The sequence below is a fragment of the Dacryopinax primogenitus genome (assembly GCF_000292625.1).
Source record: "Dacryopinax primogenitus strain DJM-731 SS1 chromosome Unknown DACRYscaffold_10, whole genome shotgun sequence".
Lineage (NCBI taxonomy): Eukaryota > Fungi > Basidiomycota > Dacrymycetes > Dacrymycetales > Dacrymycetaceae > Dacryopinax > Dacryopinax primogenitus.
The window spans coordinates 507628-528218 of NW_024467207.1; the positions used below are offsets into that span (position 1 = coordinate 507628).

The 20591-nt window shown below is 52.5% G+C and overlaps 10 protein-coding genes across 10 annotated transcripts; 4 read left to right on the forward strand and 6 right to left on the reverse strand.

The window, feature by feature from the left end:
• Positions 1 to 70: 70 nt before the first annotated feature.
• On the reverse strand, positions 71 to 932 carry DACRYDRAFT_22578 (ribosomal protein S17e). Its single transcript, XM_040772865.1, has 3 exons — positions 879 to 932; positions 407 to 718; positions 71 to 355 (listed from the first exon to the last, which is right to left on the reverse strand). Exons 1-3 carry the CDS (start codon positions 879 to 881, stop codon positions 230 to 232), a joined length of 441 nt encoding a protein of 146 aa, XP_040628334.1. The 5' UTR covers positions 882 to 932; the 3' UTR covers positions 71 to 229.
• Positions 933 to 1966: 1034 nt separating this feature from the next.
• On the forward strand, positions 1967 to 3097 carry DACRYDRAFT_107988 (uncharacterized protein; the record flags this gene model as incomplete). Its single annotated transcript, XM_040768569.1, has 1 exon — positions 1967 to 3097. One exon carries the CDS (start codon positions 1967 to 1969, stop codon positions 3095 to 3097), a length of 1131 nt encoding a protein of 376 aa, XP_040628335.1.
• Positions 3098 to 3298: 201 nt separating this feature from the next.
• Positions 3299 to 4545, reverse strand: DACRYDRAFT_53003 (tRNAHis guanylyltransferase; the record flags this gene model as incomplete). Its single annotated transcript, XM_040775145.1, has 6 exons — positions 3299 to 3420; positions 3678 to 3789; positions 3844 to 3932; positions 3987 to 4201; positions 4252 to 4383; positions 4442 to 4545. The coding sequence occupies 6 exons, from the start codon at positions 4543 to 4545 to the stop codon at positions 3299 to 3301; spliced, it is 774 nt and encodes a 257-aa protein (XP_040628336.1).
• Positions 4546 to 4691: 146 nt separating this feature from the next.
• On the forward strand, positions 4692 to 5588 carry DACRYDRAFT_67336 (DUF431-domain-containing protein). The gene is made up of 4 exons (XM_040775843.1): positions 4692 to 4715; positions 4763 to 4827; positions 4881 to 5144; positions 5195 to 5588. The coding sequence occupies exons 1-4, from the start codon at positions 4697 to 4699 to the stop codon at positions 5498 to 5500; spliced, it is 654 nt and encodes a 217-aa protein (XP_040628337.1). The 5' UTR covers positions 4692 to 4696; the 3' UTR covers positions 5501 to 5588.
• Positions 5588 to 8670, reverse strand: DACRYDRAFT_116600 (Pkinase-domain-containing protein; the record flags this gene model as incomplete). The annotated part of the gene is made up of 7 exons (XM_040770235.1): positions 5588 to 5838; positions 5888 to 7119; positions 7177 to 7806; positions 7864 to 8062; positions 8119 to 8311; positions 8367 to 8507; positions 8563 to 8670. 7 exons carry the CDS (start codon positions 8668 to 8670, stop codon positions 5663 to 5665), a joined length of 2679 nt encoding a protein of 892 aa, XP_040628338.1. The 3' UTR covers positions 5588 to 5662.
• A 667-nt stretch (positions 8671 to 9337) lies between these two features.
• DACRYDRAFT_116601 (NADP-binding protein) lies at positions 9338 to 10901 on the reverse strand (the record flags this gene model as incomplete). The annotated part of the gene is made up of 7 exons (XM_040770236.1): positions 9338 to 9543; positions 9597 to 9907; positions 9957 to 10012; positions 10063 to 10325; positions 10377 to 10548; positions 10601 to 10776; positions 10809 to 10901. The coding sequence occupies 7 exons, from the start codon at positions 10899 to 10901 to the stop codon at positions 9472 to 9474; spliced, it is 1143 nt and encodes a 380-aa protein (XP_040628339.1). The 3' UTR covers positions 9338 to 9471.
• Positions 10902 to 11327: 426 nt separating this feature from the next.
• Positions 11328 to 12115, forward strand: DACRYDRAFT_22581 (60s ribosomal protein l34-b). Its single transcript, XM_040772866.1, has 4 exons — positions 11328 to 11383; positions 11497 to 11661; positions 11727 to 11830; positions 11882 to 12115. Exons 2-4 carry the CDS (start codon positions 11503 to 11505, stop codon positions 11961 to 11963), a joined length of 345 nt encoding a protein of 114 aa, XP_040628340.1. The 5' UTR covers positions 11328 to 11383; positions 11497 to 11502; the 3' UTR covers positions 11964 to 12115.
• A 309-nt stretch (positions 12116 to 12424) lies between these two features.
• Positions 12425 to 13434, reverse strand: DACRYDRAFT_95070 (uncharacterized protein; the record flags this gene model as incomplete). Its single annotated transcript, XM_040777268.1, has 6 exons — positions 13328 to 13434; positions 13240 to 13267; positions 13061 to 13187; positions 12840 to 13006; positions 12603 to 12784; positions 12425 to 12562 (listed from the first exon to the last, which is right to left on the reverse strand). Exons 1-6 carry the CDS (start codon positions 13376 to 13378, stop codon positions 12425 to 12427), a joined length of 693 nt encoding a protein of 230 aa, XP_040628341.1. The 5' UTR covers positions 13379 to 13434.
• A 1149-nt stretch (positions 13435 to 14583) lies between these two features.
• Positions 14584 to 15726, reverse strand: DACRYDRAFT_16138 (uncharacterized protein; the record flags this gene model as incomplete). Its single annotated transcript, XM_040771167.1, has 3 exons — positions 14584 to 15306; positions 15358 to 15620; positions 15672 to 15726. The coding sequence occupies 3 exons, from the start codon at positions 15724 to 15726 to the stop codon at positions 14584 to 14586; spliced, it is 1041 nt and encodes a 346-aa protein (XP_040628342.1).
• An 853-nt stretch (positions 15727 to 16579) lies between these two features.
• Positions 16580 to 20538, forward strand: DACRYDRAFT_16139 (uncharacterized protein; the record flags this gene model as incomplete). The annotated part of the gene is given in 11 exon segments (XM_040771168.1): positions 16580 to 16928; positions 16957 to 17445; positions 17563 to 17642; positions 17692 to 17893; positions 17946 to 18256; positions 18306 to 18451; positions 18501 to 18616; positions 18663 to 19294; positions 19344 to 19527; positions 19547 to 19645; positions 19694 to 20538. The coding sequence occupies 11 exon segments, from the start codon at positions 16580 to 16582 to the stop codon at positions 20536 to 20538; spliced, it is 3453 nt and encodes a 1150-aa protein (XP_040628343.1).
• Between the last annotated feature and the right edge of the window lie 53 nt (positions 20539 to 20591).

Here is a 20591-nt window from a genome sequence, read left to right on the forward strand (position 1 = left end):
GGAGGCCACTCGACGTCACTGGCATTCCTAGGTGCATTGATGAAAGGTTGCACGAAGGGGAACCTAACGTGGGGGAGCAAGTTGAATGTGTCATTCGGACACTCTGCTGTCGGCCAGCTATTTGAACAAAATGACATGCACATCATGTTCATAATCGACGATAACACGGGTGTATGGGAGAATGTATACATGGTCATGCGCCCGTCCTCAATCACGGCTCTTCCAATACCTATGCCCTCGGGGCAGCACCAGGCACGGTCCTCCTCTCGCGTCTCGGCCTCTCAGGAGCAACGAACGCAGTAACTGGCTGCAGGAGGGTGGTCTTGATGTCCGAGTTGAGAGCAACCAAGAGAGCCTTGATCCCGTGTTAGTAAATTATACAGAGCGACAGCTTGGTGAGACGCACCTGGGTTTCAGCATCAACCTCCAGACCCGCCTCGCCCACATCAAGGGCCGACACCTCGGGCACGTAGTTGTCCTTCCTCTCACGCTCCTCCTCCTGGAGCTTGAAGGAGATACCGCGAACAGGCCCACGCTGGATACGCTTCATCAAGTGGGTGGTGAAGCCGGCGATCTTGTTCCGCAGGCGCTTGGAGGGGATCACCGCGACCTCACCTGCGAGACGCTTGTTGGTGTGGAAGTCGAGGGTGAGGCGGGGGTAGTATTTTTCGATGAGGATGCGCGAGGCGCGCTTGACGGTCTTTGTGCGGACGCGACCCTAATCAGACCAAGATGTCAGTATACGATTCTCTTGTATCACACCAGAAGAGCAAATAGGACGAAAGCTCTGCGCTGCCTGGGGACTTCCAAGTGTCGACAACGACATTCCCAGCCATCACAGAGCATAACTTCAAGCCAAAGCAGAAGAGGATACTGACCATTTTTGTTGAATGTCGAAGGCTGGACGGACGGTTGCAGCGGCAGACGGCGACGACGAGCAAGCTATGGTCCCCTTCAGGGCGAATGTAGACGGAAGCTGTTGGCGCTGGAACTGTACAGTTATCTAGCCACAGCAAGAGGAGTAGGATCAATTGCTTCCGTAAAGGCCTTTGCTACCAACTCATACTGAGAACCTTATATTCGTGACCTTGTTGCTTATTGAACATTCTTCGTAAATCGACAAAATATTCGACGTGCAGCCCAGATTTTCGGACCGGAAACCTTGTTCGTATATACCCAGAACCTCATGTGGTGACCGCCATTCAATCTCGCACCAGTGTTGTTCTACACTCCACTCTCCTACGTTTCTTGAGCTGTTAACTTTCAACCACTCTGCAGAAGGACTCTCGCCACCCTTTCCGTACAAATACACTTCTTGGACAATATTGTCTTGGTACTTTCTGATATGCTTCCTCTCTTCCGCTGCACACGTTCAGCACACACAGCTTCAACGTATCATAGGACGATACCTGCTGCAGACTGTTGGGATGGTCGTAAGAACCTGCTTCGTGTATTGCTGTGGTCCAAAACCTTGCGGATGCAGGAAAGTGCGTGGACCATCTAGTCTGCCAGAACGCGAGCCAACTCTCAGGCCCGGATCCAAAAGGGGGAAAGATACCTCACGGCCTCACCGTTGAGCAAGCCTGAAGGAGGCTTGAGGTTCTGTTTCGTATGGGTTATATAAGGCCAACATCCGCTTTAAGCCCGGACGCATGAGACTAGTATCAACCACCCCCGTTTCCACCTGCACAACGTAAATTGCCAGACGACCGGGCGGGTAAGGCAGTAAAAGTATGTATCAGCCAACACGGTGTGGCATTAGCGATTCAGACCCAGTACGCCATTTGTAGATTTTCGCTGGCTTGTCGAAAAGATGACACAGAGAAGTCAAGCGTACGGAGCCGAATTTATTCGGGATTAGGTGAGAGTGTCTATGGGACCCTATTGTCACTGGCCTTCCTCTCTCATCATCCACCATCTCCTGCTCCATCAGCAGACGGTCCTTCGTATCCTTTCCCTAACACCGATGGCAAACTCTCCACGTATACCAGTACCACAAGTAGAGGTCATCGAGATCATCAACTCGTCACCGATGTCTCTTGCTCTAAGTACGGCTGCGAGGCGTCGAACGCGCTCAAGATCACCATCGGAGCGTCGGTCTCCTGAGGCACCACCAAGCGGAGCAGAAGTACTCTCGGAGGATGTGATTGATATAGATGACTTGGTTGATGAGAGTGTGGAAATCGTGGAGTCGAGCGGGCATCTCAAACGCAGGCGTACCCAACCACCTCAGGTGCCTCCAACAGCCGAGTCCCGCACCGTTGCACGCGCTGTCTCCCCAGCAGGCAGTACCCCTGAGCCTCCTGGAGGGTGGAGGACTCGTCGTCATCCTATCATCGCTCGTTCTCCACCACCCGCACCGCGCACCGGCCCTTCACAATCTTCTCACGTGTCAAATGACATTATCATCCTCCCAACTCCACCTTCCGGTCGTACCCTACGCTCCTCGGCCCGCCGCTCGTCAGCAAGTATTGGGGGATTGGCCTTACCCGCCGGTGGAGTACGTGGCGTGGATCTCGACCCGAACTTCTATTTGCCTCCCGATCCCCCCCATATACCCTCACATAGAAACCGACGAACCGCCCGTCCCCAAACCCCGCAAGCTGGTCCCAGCAATACTCGCAAACGGAAGCAGCCACCTCGCCGAGCTCCTCCAGTAGTTTCTCTCCCAGATAAAGACGTGTTCATCGCGGCAGAAGTCAAGGCTCCCAGTCGCGGGCCCAGCCCAATCACTCCTCTGTCTTCGCCCGCCCAACCCGGATCCCCAACTCATTCCGGCTCCTCTGGTACGACCATCCCCGCTGCTCCTCCTACTCCGCCACCTCTCCAACCCCTCACCTCTTATACATGCCCCATCTGCTTCTCTCCTCCCGCACACGCAACCATCACTCCCTGCGGCCACCTCATGTGTGGCGAATGCCTCTACAACAGCGTCAAGGCCAATCTGGAGCGGGCGATGCAGGCCCCCCCAGGTGATGCGCATCCGCAGTGCCCAGTATGCAGAGCGAACCTCCACTTGAGGGGAACGAGGTTCGATGGTGGTGGCAAGAACTGCGCAGTGGGAATGTGGGCACTGGAGGAGATCGAGTTGCGGTGAGACGGTCTGGTTGCTCGGTTTACTTGCATTTCTCTGTATCATTGGAGCTTTGGTTAGTTCAGGTGTGTTGCATTATGCCTGTATTTGGTTAGTTTCCTCTCGTCCTTCCTTTCGTCTTGTCGTTCCAGATTCTGGCAATCTGTAAATTATTGCATGCCCCTACGAATACACTAAATTCTGATCTCTCTAACACCTCACAACCTATCGCAGCAACCACGGTCTCTGCTCCCAAAACTCATCAGCGATAACGTCCACATGCAAAACTTCCACTTCGCCGCTGGTACCATCCCATGGCGGCGGTTGTCTTGAGCGTGGCCTTTTGTCTTTTTTCACAGGTGAGTTGGAGGGAGAACTGAAGACGACGGGAAGAGGGAAGGGTGAAGACGGCGGGCTGAGCCGGGTATGGGTAGATCCCTCAGTCGGTGCACTTGATCCTCCAACAGCGGCAGGAGGAACCACTTCAGACGGAGGTGACCGGGTCGCAGGCACAGCAGGGCGGATGAAGGACGCTCCGACCTCATGTTCTTCAGGCTGTGGTTGAGTCAGTCGCTTCCTCTTTCATCGTCCGAGAAAAAGTGACTCACGGGCTTGCGAACTAGCACACTCCCCTTTCGATACCTCTCTGGTAAGTTGTTATAGTTCACCCCAAATCTACCGTGTAGTATCTCGTGCTTCTGCGCAGATACAGTGCCCTAATTATGGATCAAGATGAGTTTTGAGGGGCACGAGAGGATGGAAAAACGAACGCTGAGCTCGGCATGTGCGGCAGTAGGGGTGAGATCGCCTTGCTGCACAAGTGCCCAGAAGGTCGTATTGTACAGGTTATTGATATGAGCTGCAGGCACGCTATCGCACTATGAATGGGGAAGTTCAGGGAGAAATGGCGTACTGTCTGCCTGCCTCCAAGCAAAATAGTCTCGTACTTCCTGCTCTCCAGGGTAGAGCACGATTCGTGCATCGAAAGAGGGCGGGTATTGCAACTTTGTCTCCGGGAAGAAGTCGGGCCAATGGAAGACATAATGTGCCGTTAATATAGATAAAATGGAAGAAAGAATCTTGCTCTCTCGTCGATTGTACAGGGTAGTGTGTTTCTTAAGGAGGAAGCTGTGAATGGTCGGTCTCTGAAGGAGGGGAAACGAGGGAAAGTGACGGACCTGAACTCATCACTCTCCCCAAAAGCGAGCACCACGTCTCTGAGCTCAGTCATTACTCCCTCCGCAGCTCTGTCCATCAACCCAAGCCCGCGTTCATCGTTTGGCTTCAGGAACCCGTGGACATCTGTGAACCTGTCGAATGGACCGTCAGCCTTGGTCATTCCTGCTCGCCGCCAGCAGCTGGACGTACTTGTGAAAGGACCGGCCGTCTAGTCGGCATACTATGTACGTTGATGGAAGTAGTGGGTCGGGGAGCTCGAAAGAGCGAACATATGCAAATTTAGAGTTAGCCATAGGGTGGAAAAAGAACCTCCTGCCGATAATAGGCGCGCACGATCAAAGGGGAGTCAGGGACGCAATAACTGAGTCACGTGGTTGAATTTTGGAGTGCCTGGCGCGAAGAGCGCTTATTTCTCTCTCCAGTTTTAACGCGTACATGCACAAAATGGTTTCTTTCGTTATTGGTGCGTAACTAAGTGCTACTTGAGATCTGGTACTGAGGCGTATGTAGAGCACATGGAAGAGGACGACCAAACGACACACACCTTCCCACCCTGGGTGCAGCTGGAATACTCCGTAAGCCAGCTCTACCAGGCATCATGGATATCGACCGCTGATTATCATACAAGCACATGCGTACCCTCGCCGGTCCTAGCAGTACAGTGCACTTCACACACGTCTCTCCCACCGCTGCTTCCTCCCTCGACTCCCTCCTATCTCCCTCATCACCTTTGATTCCTCCACTAGCGCAGGTGGAGGTACACACTGAAGGGGTGGAAGATCTGATGAAAGCGAAGGGTGTATCGAAGGAAAGAGTCTGTCTGCTGGACCCAAAGGCAGATAGTGCGCTCGCTCCAAGTGATGGGGAGGAATTTGATTGGTTCCTGTTCGGGGTACGTTCTGCTGGGTCCACGGAGCTGACCATCGTTGACGAACGGAACAGGGAATACTGGGTGACGACCCACCCCGGGACCGGACATCTGAACTGCGTGCTCTAGGATTCCCGGGGCGTCATCTAGGTTCGGTGCAGATGACGACCGATACCGCTCTTGGGGTGACCAAGCTCGTTGTGGTTGACCAACAGCCGCTTGACCAGATTCCGTACGATGACTTTCCTACCATTAGGTTCAACAAGCAGGAAAGCGTAGAGATGCCGTTCAGGTATGTAGCAAAGGATGGTCAGCCGGTCATGCCTCCAGGGATGAAGGAGCTGTTGTACGAGGATCTAGATAAAGGGTTCGATTTCTAGATGTGAAATAGACACGATAGACACGATGCTGTATCCGATACAAGGGTCAAGAATGTGCGACAGTACAATGATAATGAGCTGACATGACAAGAGGTAGATGTGAGGTATGGTGCGATTATATCGTACAAGATGGAAACAATAGCCCAATGAGAGGAAGGAGAATCACGATGCCACTACCAGCGGAGAACCTTTGTGGGACGTTTCGCTCGAACCTCGCGAAGGAATGGTTCGTAATTGTTCGGGGGAAGTGCCCGGTGTCGCCGCTGGTGTTGGCACAGATTGCGCATCAGCCATGTTTCGGCGAATCTTGCCGATCCGGACTTTGATAAGATTGATATCTTCGACGGCAGTCAGCAACATCATCCTCAGGGTACGAGAACAGCTTACAGATATCCAATGTTATCCTGTCCTTGTCACGCTCCGGGTTGTCTGCCTGGAAGACATCATCGAACAGTGCGCTCAGGAGTAACAGTGCTGTCGTGTATTCCTCCTCGGCGAGCAACCACAACTCCGGCTGCGTCTCCTTCAAACCCCCGTCTCTGGCGAGTTCCAGCGCCTTGTTATAGATAAATAAATCCACTTTTTCGATAATATGATCACCCGCCACACCGCGCATCTCGTTACACCTCTTTCTTGCGCGGTTAAAGACATGGCGGAACCACTGGACGGCACCGTTGAACGTTCCGCTCGGCGGCGTGCTGTCCTGGCGCAGCTCCTTCTCCCGGGAAAAATCGATCGTCCAGTCGAGCGCTTTTTGCGAGAACATCATCACACGCATATAGAGCTCAACAGCCTCTGAAGCAGTATTGAGCACCTGGAGGATCTCCTCTTCCGACCTGCCGCATTGCCATGATGCGAGCTGCCTATCCCCAGCGTTGGCGGGGAAATACGCCTCTCCTAGCACGGGATGGTGGTCGTGTACCTTACAGTGCGGGACGACAGCGACGTCCCGCCGAGAATTGGCAAATTCGTTCAGAACGTGGGTCTTCTGCGAGATGTCTTCCAACCTGCGTAGGATATCTTTCTCTTCCGGGGGAATAGACGCGCCGACCGGTATGATATGCTGATTGCGTAGAGGGGGAGATGAGTCTGGTCGGTTGGGTAATGGAGTCCCAAAAAGCTTCAGACTGGCGGCTTGAATGGCCTTGGATAGCGCGCTGGTACTTCGCGGTTTCTCTGCTGGTGGGATCGGGCGCATGGGCGTGGGTGCAACGACAGTATCATTCGGCGAGGGTGGAAAATGGTGGTCCCTCCGGTCCTCGTTTCTCCTATGCCTCATCTGTTCCTCTCCAGCATTCTTCGGGTCAAAGATGTAGTTCGGTTTCTTCCTTCCATTGCCGTCCTGCCCATTCACCGCTCCACCGTCCACCTGCAGATCTGGAAGATCCCATGACTTGTATCCCCCTCGTTGGTCAACCGGGTCTGGTCCGTCCTTTGCTAGCTCACGCGCGCGCTGCATCTCGTCTGCGACTTGGTTGATCGCGACGGCAGGCGCTTCCTCGACTATGACGAATTCGCGCTCGAGCTCTTGGCTGTCGAGCCGCCGTGGATCGAGCTCTTTCCTTGTAGGAGGGCGGGACTTCCCTTCGCTGGGTGAGCGTGCGGCACCTGAGGCAGTACTAGCATCATAGTCAGCAATGAAGTCATATCTTACGTGGACAAAACACGGTACGTACGCTTTAGGGGTCTTTATCTTTGCCACAGGTGGTGCAGGGGCCGGCCTAGTGGGTACTATAGGTGCGATCGGTACCACTGGCCTCGCCTCTCTTTTGACCTTCTTGTCCTCCTCTTGGCTGACCCCCTTCTCTCTTTCCCTTTCCTTCTTCTCCCTCTTCTCCTGCTTCGGCTCCACCTCCACCATAACTCCCTCTGGCCTCTTTGTCGGTCTGTACCTGAGGGATAAGGCTTCATAAGCCGGCGCGCTGATCTCTGCGAGCTTCTGCATCAGTTGGATGTTCTTCTGCCTCCGCTCCGGCGGGATGAGGGCTTCAGCCTGGGAGATTCGGACCGCCTCATGAGCAAACACCATCCGATGGCTCGCGCGTTTCTCCACATCGCCCTGGAGTAGTATGGCGCATAAGTCGCGAACATCGCGTGGTACGGCCTGGACAGCACGCGTGTCCGCCTTGTCCAGTAATGTCGAGCCGTCACTGACTTTGTGCGCAGCTTGGAGCGCAGTGATCGTTTGTGCTAGGTAGGGCAGTTCACCGTAGGCGAGCTCGAAGAGTATGCAGCCCAGGGACCAGAGGTCAGCCTTGGAGTCGTATTTGTAGTTCTCGAGGTAGACTTCAGGGGCCATGTATAACCTACGAAACCCAGCCATTAGCAATCACTTTCAGCAAGCGTGGTATCACAGAACTCACGGAGAGCCACATAGTGTTTCCGCCAGCGTCTTGCCGGGCAGGATCCTCGCAAAACCGAAGTCGGCGACTTTAAGCACTGGGATTCCTAATGGATGGCCATTCATCAGTTCCCGCTCGCCCGGTAGCGTAAGCATGATGTTGCTTGGCTTGAGGTCGCGGTGGACCATGCTGTGCTGGTGCATGAACTTCATCACGTCAACTATGCAAATATCATATCAGCAACCTCTCAATATGCACATCCAGTGAGATACCTACTCAGTTGAACAAGAAACGATCGGACAGCGAATGTTGCTAGTCCGCCCTTTGGTGGATGTGGATAGTACACGGGCATCATCCCGAAGTCGGGCATGTACTCCAACCCCTTTATCTTCCCTCGCTTCCTCTTATATTCATGCAAGTCCCCGCCGCTGCAGAACTCCATGATGAGGAAGATGTTCCATTCTTTCTCCTGATGGAACGTGGTCAGAACCTTGCAGTGACGTGAGGCAGACAAGAGAACGCACCTGCAGTTCGATAAGGGAAGTGATACGAGGATGATGAATCTTGCGAAGGATCTCCGCTTCTCGTAAGGCATTCGCCTCGAGCTTGGCATTGTATAGTCGCTTGCGAGGAATCATCTTAATCGCTACGACCTTGTTCGTTTCCTGAGTGCACCAGTGAGCTACTCTGGCTCTCGTGCGTAGATCCCATGATGCGTACCACATGGTGCCCCTTGAAGACGTTGGCGAATGTCCCACTGCCAACCTCTGCATCCCGGATGTAAGGCAGGCAGTTCTCTGCTGCTGCTTCAGACGGGACAGGGGCCATGTTGCGGTTGTCGTTTGCCCTAGTGGGCGCTTGCTGTGCTATGCGCTCCAACGCGTTACTCTTGCCCTTACGGGCTGACAGCTGTAAGAGTTGAGTACAGCTGTACGTCGTGGTGGTCGTCAGTGACAACGAGTGATAGACGGTGCAGCCGATAGAGTCCGACTAGTTGAGGGGGTGGATAGGGTCGGTCGGGGATGATCGCGTGCTCTGGCAACGTGGTGTGTAATGATGTCTCAGATACAGATAGGCGCGCGTCAATGACTCCTTTTTCCCCGTGACCGAAATGCAGGTTGAAAGAGTTGCAGCGGAACTTGTACGCGGCTTAGAACTCCTTTTAGAGGAGATGTGGTATTTGCTGGCGGGTGCACTGCCCGCACTTCGACCCCGGGGGGTGACGGAGTTGATGCGTCCTATTGTGATCGAAGCGGCAACCCAAACACAGAGAGAGAATGCCCCCACAACTCGTATCCATTCAGTGGGTAGATCATCAACATTTGTCCTCTCGGAGCCGAGTAAGGAGGACCGTTTCCACTCTATACTTTGGTGCTTATCGATACATCGGAAGTCTATCAGTAATTCAGCATTGTAATGAACTCCTCGAACTCCGATGATTACGTCATATCGATAATCACGAGTGAAAGTATTTAACCTATCAATTGTTGGTTGACAGTTGAAGTCACCATCGACAACGAGCAGGGATCAATGGTATAAGGGCAAGGGCTCGAATGGTCAAGTGCCTCATAACCACTCGCTGCTACATCAATCAGCCCATGCCAATGCTCGATCCTCAGGCGTAGGAGTCTACGAAAGATATTCGTCGATGATGCCCGGCGCCCTGCCGTCCACCCTGGACAACACGTCAATCGTCTCCTTCTACAGCCTAGTCAGCAAACTGCTCTTCGCGAACGATCATCAACTGAACGCACCCAAATCCTCTCTTGTATTCTTTGCCCCATCTCCGTCAACAGCCAGTCACATACCTCCTCCTCCTTGCAGTCATTATAATACGCCCCCTGCTTGCCTTGCACCTCCAAGCCCAGCGCGGCATGAGCAATCACTCTGCTTCCCATCTCCGCTGTGCGGAAGAACCAGCGCTGACCGAGGCGCACGAGCAGGAGGTGGTCTAGATCACGCTGCAAGGAGGAGGCGCAGGCGGAGGGATTCACGCTGACGACTGTGAGCCCAGAGGAGGCAGGGATGCGCGAGCCCAGCGAACGGGCAAACATCACGTTAATCACTGAGCGAGCGGTGAGTCGGGGATGTTCTGAGGAAGCCTAGAGACTCACACTTCGACATCGGGTACCGTGCCTTCTCCTTGGAGAACATGCTAAATGTCATCTGCCTTATCCCTCATCAGTAATAGACTCGCAGGGCCATGTGCCCAGCACTCACACGGTATCCTCGAATGTGCCGTCCTTGCTCAAGGCTTCCAGCAGACTCCCCTGCGGCTCCTTCCCCACAGCAACATAATAGTGCATCTCGCTCGCAACCCATACCATGCGCGGCGTCGGAGGTGTGGGGCCTGCTTTGGCCATATAAGGCAGGAGGAGGAGTCCCAGGAGCTCGGGACCGAGGTTGTTGACTTGGAGCTGCACCTCCCACCCGTCCGAAGTAGTCTTGTGCGGTCCGTGGTGGTTGATACCTGCATTCTGGATCTAGACGCTGTTTAGATGACAACGCGGGGAAGCCAAAGGAAAGGAGCGCACAAGAAGGTCGAGCTTTCCCCCACCCTCTCGTTCAAACTGTGACACGAATTCTTGCACACTCGCAAAGCTGGATAGATCCAACTTCCAGCACTCGACCGTTTCGCACTTGGTATCCGCGATTATTAGCGTCTTCGCTTCCTCCGCGCTTTGAAGGTTGCGACAAGCGAGGATCCTGTGCGTTCGTCAGCTAACTGTCGACTTGACGGGGGGCCACATTGACGAACAACTTGCCAGGATGGAGCCGCGCAAGATACTTAGCCGTCTCAAAACCCAGTCCCGCGTTAGCGCCCGTAACGATAACCGTTTTGCTCGTCAGATCAGCACCGTATTGCTCAGGCGTAGGGAACCGTTTATACAGCCCGCAGAACCAAGGCCAAAGGCGGAACTTGCCCATGCTTGCCTCGAAGCCCAGTAAGCAATGGATGAACGAACCGGGGTCACCAAAATGATCTTAATGTGTTGTATGGCAGATTTATACGCCGATAATACTTGGGCACCGGGCGCCGAGCCCCGCTTCTTGGACATCATAAGGGACCACAAATAAGGTCCCCGTTCGCAACATTCCACGTTCCGCATGGGTATGATATCCACCAGAAAGTCCTCAGTTCTGACACGGCCTGTGTGTTCAATCGTGAGTCAGAGCGTTTCTGTCGTGATCGTCGGTGAATGGAATGTCGTATCCATCCAGAGTAAGAGTCTGAAAAGTTGGTCTGAGCTACATCAAGAAGACAAAGTAAGGTAGTAGAGTGTAAAAATAATGACATTAGCCATCCCATGTTGATTCTCTGCTGTCGAGAGAATCAGACACTTCTTCATAACATCAGACAACAGTTCATAAAGTAGAAAGAAGGGATGTGGCGATGTTGACCTACCCTGAAGTTGAAAACTGTACAGCACCACGCCACTCCATCTTCCCTTGCTGGATGCAAGTCCCGTCCGCGCCACCGCCAATAAGCTGCTCGTCGTCGTCTGGGCTCGGTAAGTCGTTCCTTCGCACCAACTAATCTGTGAGTATTTCTCTATGCGTCTCTGTGCTAGATCTCCATCTTCTGTCCTCCCTTTTTGCATCTTTTTTGTCGTTCTCGCCCTTCCCCTGCTCGATGCTCACTGGTTGTTCCAGTTCAAAATGGCCCAACGCGTAACGCTCCGCAAGCGCACTCCATACAACACAACCTCCAATCGCCGGCGGGTTGTCAAGACCCCTGGCGGCAAGCTGGTTTACCACCACCTGAAGAAGCCGGGTACATCACCCAAGTGCGGAGACTGCGGCATGAGCCTTGCTGGTGTACGTCTCCCTTCTCGGTATCTCCCAGGAGGATAAATCGCTGATTGTTGGTGTGTGAATTCTAGGTTGTTGCTCTCCGCCCGAGGGAATACGCCACCATCTCCAAACGTCAGAAGAGTGTGACTCGTGCATACGGGGGCAGCAGGTGCGGTGACTGCGTTAAGAGCCGGTGCGTCCTACTCCTTCACCCACACCCCTCCAAGCGCTCATCCTGTCCTAGCATTGTGCGCGCATTCCTTATCGAGGAGGCAAAAATCGTCAAGCGGGTGATTAAGTCCCAGGCTAAGCCCGCCAAGAAATAGATGGTGTTCCTGGTGTTTTTCTTTGGCTGCGTGGATGATGAGGGTTGGGCCGAGGGAGTGGGCAACAGACGAGGTCACAGACGCCTAGCGCATGCCCAGCGCATCACACCTGTATGCAACATCATGTGAAATGACATGCTATGCCTGCGGAAGCGGAGCCGTGCAATGCGCAAGATACATTGCAAACTAAATACTTTACAACAGTACGAGTAAGAAAGAAAAAGTCGTGTGAGCTGGTTGAAGCCAGCTGAAGGGTATCACCATGTTGCGACTGGAATGAAGTCTGAGAACGAACCAATCCAGTTAATCCAGTACAATGATCTCCGACTCCATATGACCGTTCGCTCTGGACGAGCTAGCAACGACCCGCCGACGATTGGTCCTTCCATTGTCCTCGTTATCTGCATCGCCATTGCCCCGCCTTCTCTTCCTTCCAACGGTAGCCTGTACACTGGATGATCTCACAGTACCGCCTGGTTCTGGCGAGGACTCGATCTCGATCGGATTGTCAGCGGATGACGACGGAATATTTGAGCTGGATGCTGATGGTTGCTCGTTTGACAGGTCGATCGTCTCTCGTATCGATGGAGGATGCCTACCTGATCGATTCCGCCTGCGCGCAGAGGGGGCGGCAGTCACCGTAACCTCGGAATTGATCAGGCTTACGATACTCGCAGCAGCAGGTTTCGATGAAGCACTTCCCGCCGTTGCAGGCTTCGGTTTCGGCTTAGCGTATTGTTGTGTCCACCTATGTGCAGTGGCATCATGCTGTTTGCGATTGCGGCGATACAAATCGGCGATCTGCGGCACCAAGGGATCACCTGTCACCAAGCTCAGCCGTGACTGCGCATATACAAACCAACACAGGGCACCCACCAGGATTTGGATCAGTCAAGAGGGAGGAAATACTGAGGACCACTTTGTACAAGCTCAATGCGGCGCTCCAGTTGGTCTTAAGGATATCTATACAGATGTTTCCTCCTGGATCGGACACATTCATATGATATATGCGCGTCTTGAACATTACCCGTGGTGCAGAAAACCTATCATTATCGTCAGCTTTGGTTCTATTCAATTTCATTTGGCGATGAACTCACGGATAGTCATGAGGTAGCTGTATGCCCAACTTGAACTCGCCGCCTTCATACGGACTTCCCTCGGGTCCTGGCAGAGTCGCTTCCCAGACGAACATGGATTCATCAGATGGAGCAAGTTTGATATCACCTTTGCGCCATCGTATGAGAATGACTCCGATGAGGGCAACCATGTTGCTCACCCGTGTCCTCCTTCCGAAGATCGGCAATCTACACCAACACGGAGTTGTCAGCACACGACTCTTGGCCCATCCGGTCACGTTCACTCACTTCGCGCGAGATACGCTTGACCGTCATACTTCCCGGGACTGATGGCGCCATCTCTGTCGGTAGAAAGCAAGAGGACTGATGGAACGAGAGTGTAGAGGAAGAGAAGTGTATGAGTGACAGTGACAAGCGGTGAGGGCGCGTGCAAGCGGCCACCGGAGCCTTTTGGGCGGCCTTGACGCCCGTTCGGAGCCGACCGGAAATTCTCGCTTGAGCAGTCCAATCACATGGTTGCGATTGACCAAGACCAACCTTGTGTGTTATCCTCACCTCTATACCTCCTGGAAGGTCGTTCATAAGTGTAATGAGCGGACGGATGTTGATATTGTCTTCTGCTTTAGTACTCGACGATCATCCAATAATATCGTGACCATCTGTTTGCATGCGCAGTTGGTATTCTCAGGTCGCACAGAGGTAAAAGCCAACAGGATACAGATCTTATGCTCTGGTTTCATGGTCATCCATTTAACACTGTGTCCAATCAAGGTGCCCTGGCATAGCATGGATAGCTGCAGAAAGAAGAAAAAATGTCAAGTCAATCTCCGTACTTTCTCCTCGGTGATGCATCCATTTCCTCAAAGCAAGGCCACCGCACGTCGTAATGAGCTGTTTTCCGTGCGAGGTTAGGGATGGTCAGCAGCATGAACTCTGGGTATCCGGATAGAATAATGTGAAGACTGCTGTAACGCTCCATATGAACAGTTGTCACCTTCATCTTCTGGAAATTTGAATAGAAACTTTGAACGTTTTTGACTTACACACCCCAGCTAATGTATAGGCAAAACACGACTCGGACAACGTATGTGGGGATAACCACGCCATGCAATTCCCCGGAATACTGGAACACGCTGCATGCTACGTCGTTATGAAGGTCGATCTAGAACGCCCTGAAGTTGGAGTATTCATATCAATTCCCGCGTTCCTTTTGGAGGCTGCATCGGTCGATCTGATTTGGCAGACCGTTGAGGCGCTTGCTTTGCCTGAAAGCCGGAGTATTGTGAGGACCCCGGTTCGCCGCTAACATAGCTCCAAGCCAGTTATATTAAGAGCCTTCATACATATACCCAGTGACCACTTCGCCTGAGAAGGAGGTTTTCCACATACATTCGAGACGCTGTCAATAAAATCATAGCCATAAAACTTGTGATGGTATCGCTGTGGTGCTCTTCATGGCTGTACGGTTGTGAAATAATCCAATAACGATACGGCCAAAAATCTGATAAACAATCGAAAAAACTTCGCACCCGTAATCAGATAGACTAAGAATCCGAATCACGGGTTTCTTCCGTGTGCACAAAGATACCATCACGAAGCGTCCCAAAGTCGGTGGTGCCTTTCCGCCCTCCAAACGGCCTTTCGCCCAGTTCGAGGCTTTCTCCACTGCCCGTTCGGATCCGACTTGGGTACGGTTTTCCGACTTCCGACTCGTCCTCTTCATGCACGCTGGTTTGCTGAAGCGCTCGTACTGCGACGGCTGACCTGCGGTACCCGGTACCAGAGGAATGACCCACAGTATGGAGGACCGTGTCCCACTCCTTCTGCCTCTTTTGCGCGACGCGTAGGCGGACGACAATGGCGACGCTAGTTATCGCGTAAAGGTGGGGAATCGACAAGTTGAATGCCCAATGAATGACTTGGCCGTTCGCAAAGAAGGCGAGGTTGAAGATCAGGCAGACCGAAATGATTAACCCGCTCTCGACAATGGCACGAGTGAGACGAAATCGGCGTGAGCGCTGCTCGGGAGGTAGTAGTCGAAGGTCTTCCGTGAACAATAGTCGATATCCCAAAAGGATCGTAATGACAACCTGTACAGCTGTGTTGGTGCCAAGGGAAGCAGCGATCGTCTCTTGGAAGGGGGCCATGATCGACAGCGCCAGATAGGTATCTCCAACAAAGCGTAGCACAGTCTCCGCGATGAGAAGCACTACAGGAAAGGTGACAATCCACCGACTGCTTCCATATAACCTCCATACTCTGTAGACCTGTGCCATGGCATCAGTCTCAGGTGGTCGGTGGGAGGTGGCAACTCTTACCATGAGTGCATCGCAGACGAGGATGAGCAGGAGGTAGTTAAACTCCTGCAAGGTAAACTGCCATCCAGCTGACGAATTGAAGAATCCCTGTGGACCCTCACCATCCAGACTTTGCCAAAATCCCTGGATGAGCATGATGAGGCAGCGCGCCGCGTCGATGTTGGTAAATACGAAGACAAGCCATGATGTCACGGTGAAGTACAGAGCCAGGCCATTGTCCTTGGGCATCGAGAGCCAGTAGAAAAACAGAGTGAGGTATATGCCTATTGATATGTCAGTAAGGACTTATACCAGCGGTAGACAAGAAGACGCACCATGCAGCAACGCATTGATCCATATCGCGAACAGGTATGCAAGAGCCGTCTCCATCTTGACGGAGCGACAGCAAAGTTGTTGGTTGTGTTGAGAGGAGTGTCTTATACAATAATACAAAATCCAGTTCTTGCCAGTGTCTGAAGGCTGCGCGGTCGCAACATGCGCTAAGAATACAGGGAGAGGCAACGTCCGCCCAGGGGGAGACAACGGATTCGAAGAAGCCTGGTTCAGTCCCAGCAAGGCTCCGCGAATGCACCCCAGTATGAATTACTTTCGCTTATCCCGTTCTGAGATATTCGGGGTATTACTTGGGGCCCCTTCACGCTTTACAGAGCTAGCAAGATTGCACTGAGAAGGGAATATTTTGGCAGATGATTCTGGAGAGGGGCAGAAAGAAGACGCAGCAACTCATGGATGCGCATAATCTACCTGAGATATCAGAGACATTCGATTCGGCATGGCTCCCATTCACGAGAATCCAGTGCATGACAGTTTACGCCCAGATGCCAGCGCAAGCATCACAGTTCCAGATCTGGCAGATTCGCATCAGGAGCAGACTGGGAAAGCGCGGCTCTAAAAACCTTCCGGTGAGAATGATACGATAGTATCGCTTTCCGGAGATGAAGACAGCATGACCCAGTGATTGTATATAGCGAACAGAAACGGTAGAAAAGAAACAAGCAGTTGATGCGGAGAGAAGGAAGCCATGTACGAAGACTGGTTGGAGCACGTGAAAGGGTAGACGTGGATGCTAATCGATGCGCGTCGCGTCGCGCTCTTCATGACGGCTGTAACTCGCCGACCCCAGCCCAGCACGAATTTCCTGTCCACTTGAGTACACATAGCTTGGATTTTCTCTGGTCCGACCTACAAAAAGGCTGTTGTGTGCTGATCGAAGCCATACGCTATGTCATCCGACACCGAGGACTCAGCGAGCGTGACGCTGTCGACAGCATCATCGCGGGCACCATCCCCCGAGCCTGTCCCGCAAACGCTTTATGATATTCTTTCAATTCCGATTACGAACACCATTTCTGCTCTCGGTGCACCTTCACCTGCAAAAACTTCGGTCTACGTGCTGGGTGATGACGTTTTAGGCTGTTTGCGTGACTTGAAGCGATATTGGCGCCGCGACGACAACGATGAGGAGCGAACAGTCGCTAGGATCTTTGCCAAGGCGAATGTGTTAGAGAATGATCTTGTGCCGATATTGGTACAAACTGCAGAAAAGATTCCAAAAGTTGCGGTCGCTTGTGGTATGTCTGAATATTTTTGTCTTGCAAGTGCGTTCTAATGGCACTCCAGCGGATCTCATCACGAGTATGACATGGCCGATGGACTTGCCTGCTGAATTGCAAGAGCTCCATGAACAAGGCATTACTGGACCATCAACTGACTATCCGCTATTGACTCGCGCCCTGCTCTCGTACAAATCCGCAATAACGCACCACGCTGGCGCGGTCCGAGCCCTTGTTCTTGTGGCTTTGCCATCACTTGCTGTCGCTCCTAACAAGCGAACCGAGCGGGAGAAGCAGATCGTCAACGTTGTGTTCCACTGCATTCGAAACGTATTGGCGATCCGGGACTTACGAGGCGATGTGAACAAGAGCGGAGATTGGGGCGAATTAGCGAGCTTGCAGAGCATGCTGATCCGAAGGCTGAAGGACAGCAGTTTCTTGGATGTATTGGCGACAATGACCAGCAATGCGGATACTCCTGTTGCGAACACATATTCTTCAATTATGCTTGAGATATGGTATCTACTGTTTCGAGGTGTGTCAGCAGCGAAGCTGACCTTGCCATCCGCTCAGGCGAGCGCGCACCTTTCACCATATGAAACCATTCTGAGTTCAATTTAGCGTCCAAAGGAGGAGCTTCGTTCTCTGCTAGACTTTGAAGGTGCCATGAAACGTGGTCAAACAAAAGCCACACGCCATTCTCGTTTCGGGACTGCCATAGCTATGACAACTGTGAGTCACATTGCTTGTCCAATGATCATGGTGATGACCTTTGTTACAGGGCAGTGGGAAGGATAGATTCATAATGTCTCGTCAGCAAAGCCTTCGAACACTCCCCGGGGAAACAATGGACGCTCGGAAGAAAGGGCTTGCGAAGAGGATGAAGCACGTCGACGATTTAGGCCCAGAGCAATCATTGTCGTATGATGCCCTCAATGTGTTGAAGGACCTTGCTGTAGTTTTTCTGAACTCGTGCTTCAATAGTACGCTGCCTTCTACTCCATTTCCGACCTCCTAGTCTAACCTATGTTGTAGTTTTCTTTGCTTCGTTCCTGAAGGACATCCGATATGAGCGACCGCACATTACTGAAGCCGACAATGCTCGCCTACTCGTTCTGTCCTCTTGGTTCGTGGAATTCTTCCTTGCCTCACGAGCGCGGGCGGAGCAGCCACAAGGAGAAACAGAAACTTCAGAGGAAGAGAAGACGTGGACAGTGAGCAAAGTCGCGGAATGTTGCGAACAAGAATGGATCGTCTGGGTTGTTAAGAGGATGCGCTTTGCTGGCGACGAGAAACCAAAAGCGTGGGTTGAACTGCAGGCGTGTATGGAGGCCCTCACTCAACTGGTACCCCGATTCATAACACTTGTGTCTGTAACGCTCACTGATATCGCAGTTGCTCCTTGTGGAATGCATGTCCAACAGTCCGAGCGAAGAAATTCGAGACGCATCTGAGGCGTTGCAGCATAAACTATGGTTTTCGAGTGAACTCATGGACGTCGCCCTTGCAAATGCTAGAACTTATACCGGTCAAAGTTTAGCGTAAGCGCAATACTTTGCACATTGGACCTGTGATTCAGCTTTCACATAGGTACCTTGAAGCCGTGGTACAACTTAATCATGTGCTGCTCAAGTTGTTGGAGAGATATGCAAAAGGGAGGAGCGCGATGTATGTACGGAAGAAAACCAGTGCGAAGAAGAAAAAGGGTAAGCGTTTATGCTGCCTTCTGCTTGGAGTTCTGATATGTCCTAGGCAAGAGTATGAACGAAGGCGGTATAGAAGATGACGCTGATGAGGAAGAGGAGGACCACGGTCCCTCGTATGAACAGCGTCGATTCGAATTCGAAGCATTCGAGCTGAGGTTCGCGAATGAGGACGTAACACACACACTTCTGCAGTACCTCTCTCGATACCGAGACATCTCAGCCGAAGGTGTTATCGGAGCCGAGAAGATTGAGCGGGTCGTGTCCTTACTACATAGGCAGGTCGTTAAAGCAAAGGCCGAAGGCTTGTTCTTCAAGGTTTCAACGCTGGAACTATTTCGGCACATAATATCCGACGAGCGCACTCTTCCCAATGATGCAGCGCATAAGGAACTAATCCAACTCGCTCGATACACCCTCCGCCAATTCTTCAAGGAAGTGGAGAAAAAGCCTTTCCTTTTGGTCGAAGCCTTCTTCCCGAAGAATCGAAACAGGTGGAAGGAATATTCCTCTTATCAACCTCCGGAGAAGACACCGCGAGTTCGCCCCTTAGCGGACGAGGACCACGGACCACGGGAAGTGCAAGTGAAGGGGAGCTATTCTTGGAGCGAACAGCTTGGCATTGCTATGGCTTGTCTTCAAGAAGAAGGGCAGGAAGGGTTCATTGATTGGGTCCGCGAGGTGCGTATAAAACACGACTTGATCAATCTTGTAGTAAATTTCTATTCAGATGCTTGTCCTCGTACTGGCCGAAAGACAAGCCATAGTCGCCCTGACGGATCTCCACGAGGTACACAGTCTCGATGACGATATGGACGAGGAGGGCCTCCGTCAACGGGGAAGCGGTCCATCAGAAGTGGCTATTTCGAAGTTCGAGGAATTCGGTGGGGAGATTCACACATTCTGTCTGCATTGTATATTAACTCACCCCAGCGATACGTTGCGACAAGGAGGGACAGCAGGATGCAGCCACCAAGAATCCCCACCTGAAGCTCATGTTCCGCCTAGTAAAGTTCCAGGCACGTGATGAAGGTATGATTCGCATTCTATGGAGAGACGGCGATTCTGATTCTCATCCAGTTGCGGACCCCATGGAGTGGTTCTGCCCTGCATTTGTTCTGCCTAGCGAGCTAGAAGGCTCTATCAAAGTTATCGATCATTTCAAGCTAAATCCCTTCGATCTCGACGGGAAGAAAGCGAAAACCCTGATCAAAAAGAAACCTAGAAAGCGTCGCAGGCGCAATCTCGATGACGAGATGGCGGAGCTCTTCTCTGACGAGGAGGCACCGCGGAAGCGGAGGGAGAAGCGACAGCAGGAGAAGAAGCAGTACAAATCTGCACAATTCATCGAGGACAGTGATGCAGATGAGGAAGCCGACCGGGCTTTCTTCAAACAGGAAGCCGAGTTGCGTGCCCGGATGGCACAGATCTCCGAGGTGCAGGGGCATACGATGCGCTCCCATGGCACGAAGAAACGGAAGAGTAAAGCGAGGGAACGGAGTGCAAAGAGGCGTAAGACCGGTGACGCACAGGACCTGGAGATCGTGCCCACCCAGCAAACTGAGAGGGACTCAGCTTCCAGCGAGAGTGACGCCGAGCTCAGCGAGCCTTCGACTTCTCGGCAGAAGAGGAGTACGCCGGGCACGACACCGCTCTCCGATCCTGCGTCCCAATCCGATCATGATGATTTAGACGTGGACATGGAGGAACCACCGCAGCAGAAGAAAGCAAAGATGCCGCCACGACCTCGGCGTCTCATGCCGATCCAGCTAGTGACCGAGGCTCCTGCGTCCGAGCTCTCCTCGCCATTTAAGGCTTCAGGCAAGGAAAACATCGGTCAGTCGGATGATGACTTGTCTCTGGCGACCATCCACCCGATTGGTAGAGCACAACGACGCCTTCTCTTATCTGATGACGAAGATTGAATAATATTTGTACGAATGTGTCGCATAATACATGTGAATAATATACAGGACAC

Coding starts and splice junctions, on each gene's coding strand:
- DACRYDRAFT_22581 (XM_040772866.1), top strand. CDS start 11,503: ATGGCCCAACGCGTAACGCTCCGCAAGCGCACTCCATACAACACAACC. Junction 11,662..11,726: donor GCGGCATGAGCCTTGCTGGT/GTACGTCTCCCT, acceptor TGTGAATTCTAG/GTTGTTGCTCTCCGCCCGAG. Junction 11,831..11,881: donor GGTGACTGCGTTAAGAGCCG/GTGCGTCCTACT, acceptor ATCCTGTCCTAG/CATTGTGCGCGCATTCCTTA.
- DACRYDRAFT_67336 (XM_040775843.1), top strand. Junction 4,828..4,880: donor GGGTGCAGCTGGAATACTCC/GTAAGCCAGCTC, acceptor TTATCATACAAG/CACATGCGTACCCTCGCCGG. Junction 5,145..5,194: donor TTGATTGGTTCCTGTTCGGG/GTACGTTCTGCT, acceptor CGAACGGAACAG/GGAATACTGGGTGACGACCC.
- DACRYDRAFT_22578 (XM_040772865.1), bottom strand. Junction 356..406: donor AGGTTGATGCTGAAACCCAG/GTGCGTCTCACC, acceptor CACGGGATCAAG/GCTCTCTTGGTTGCTCTCAA.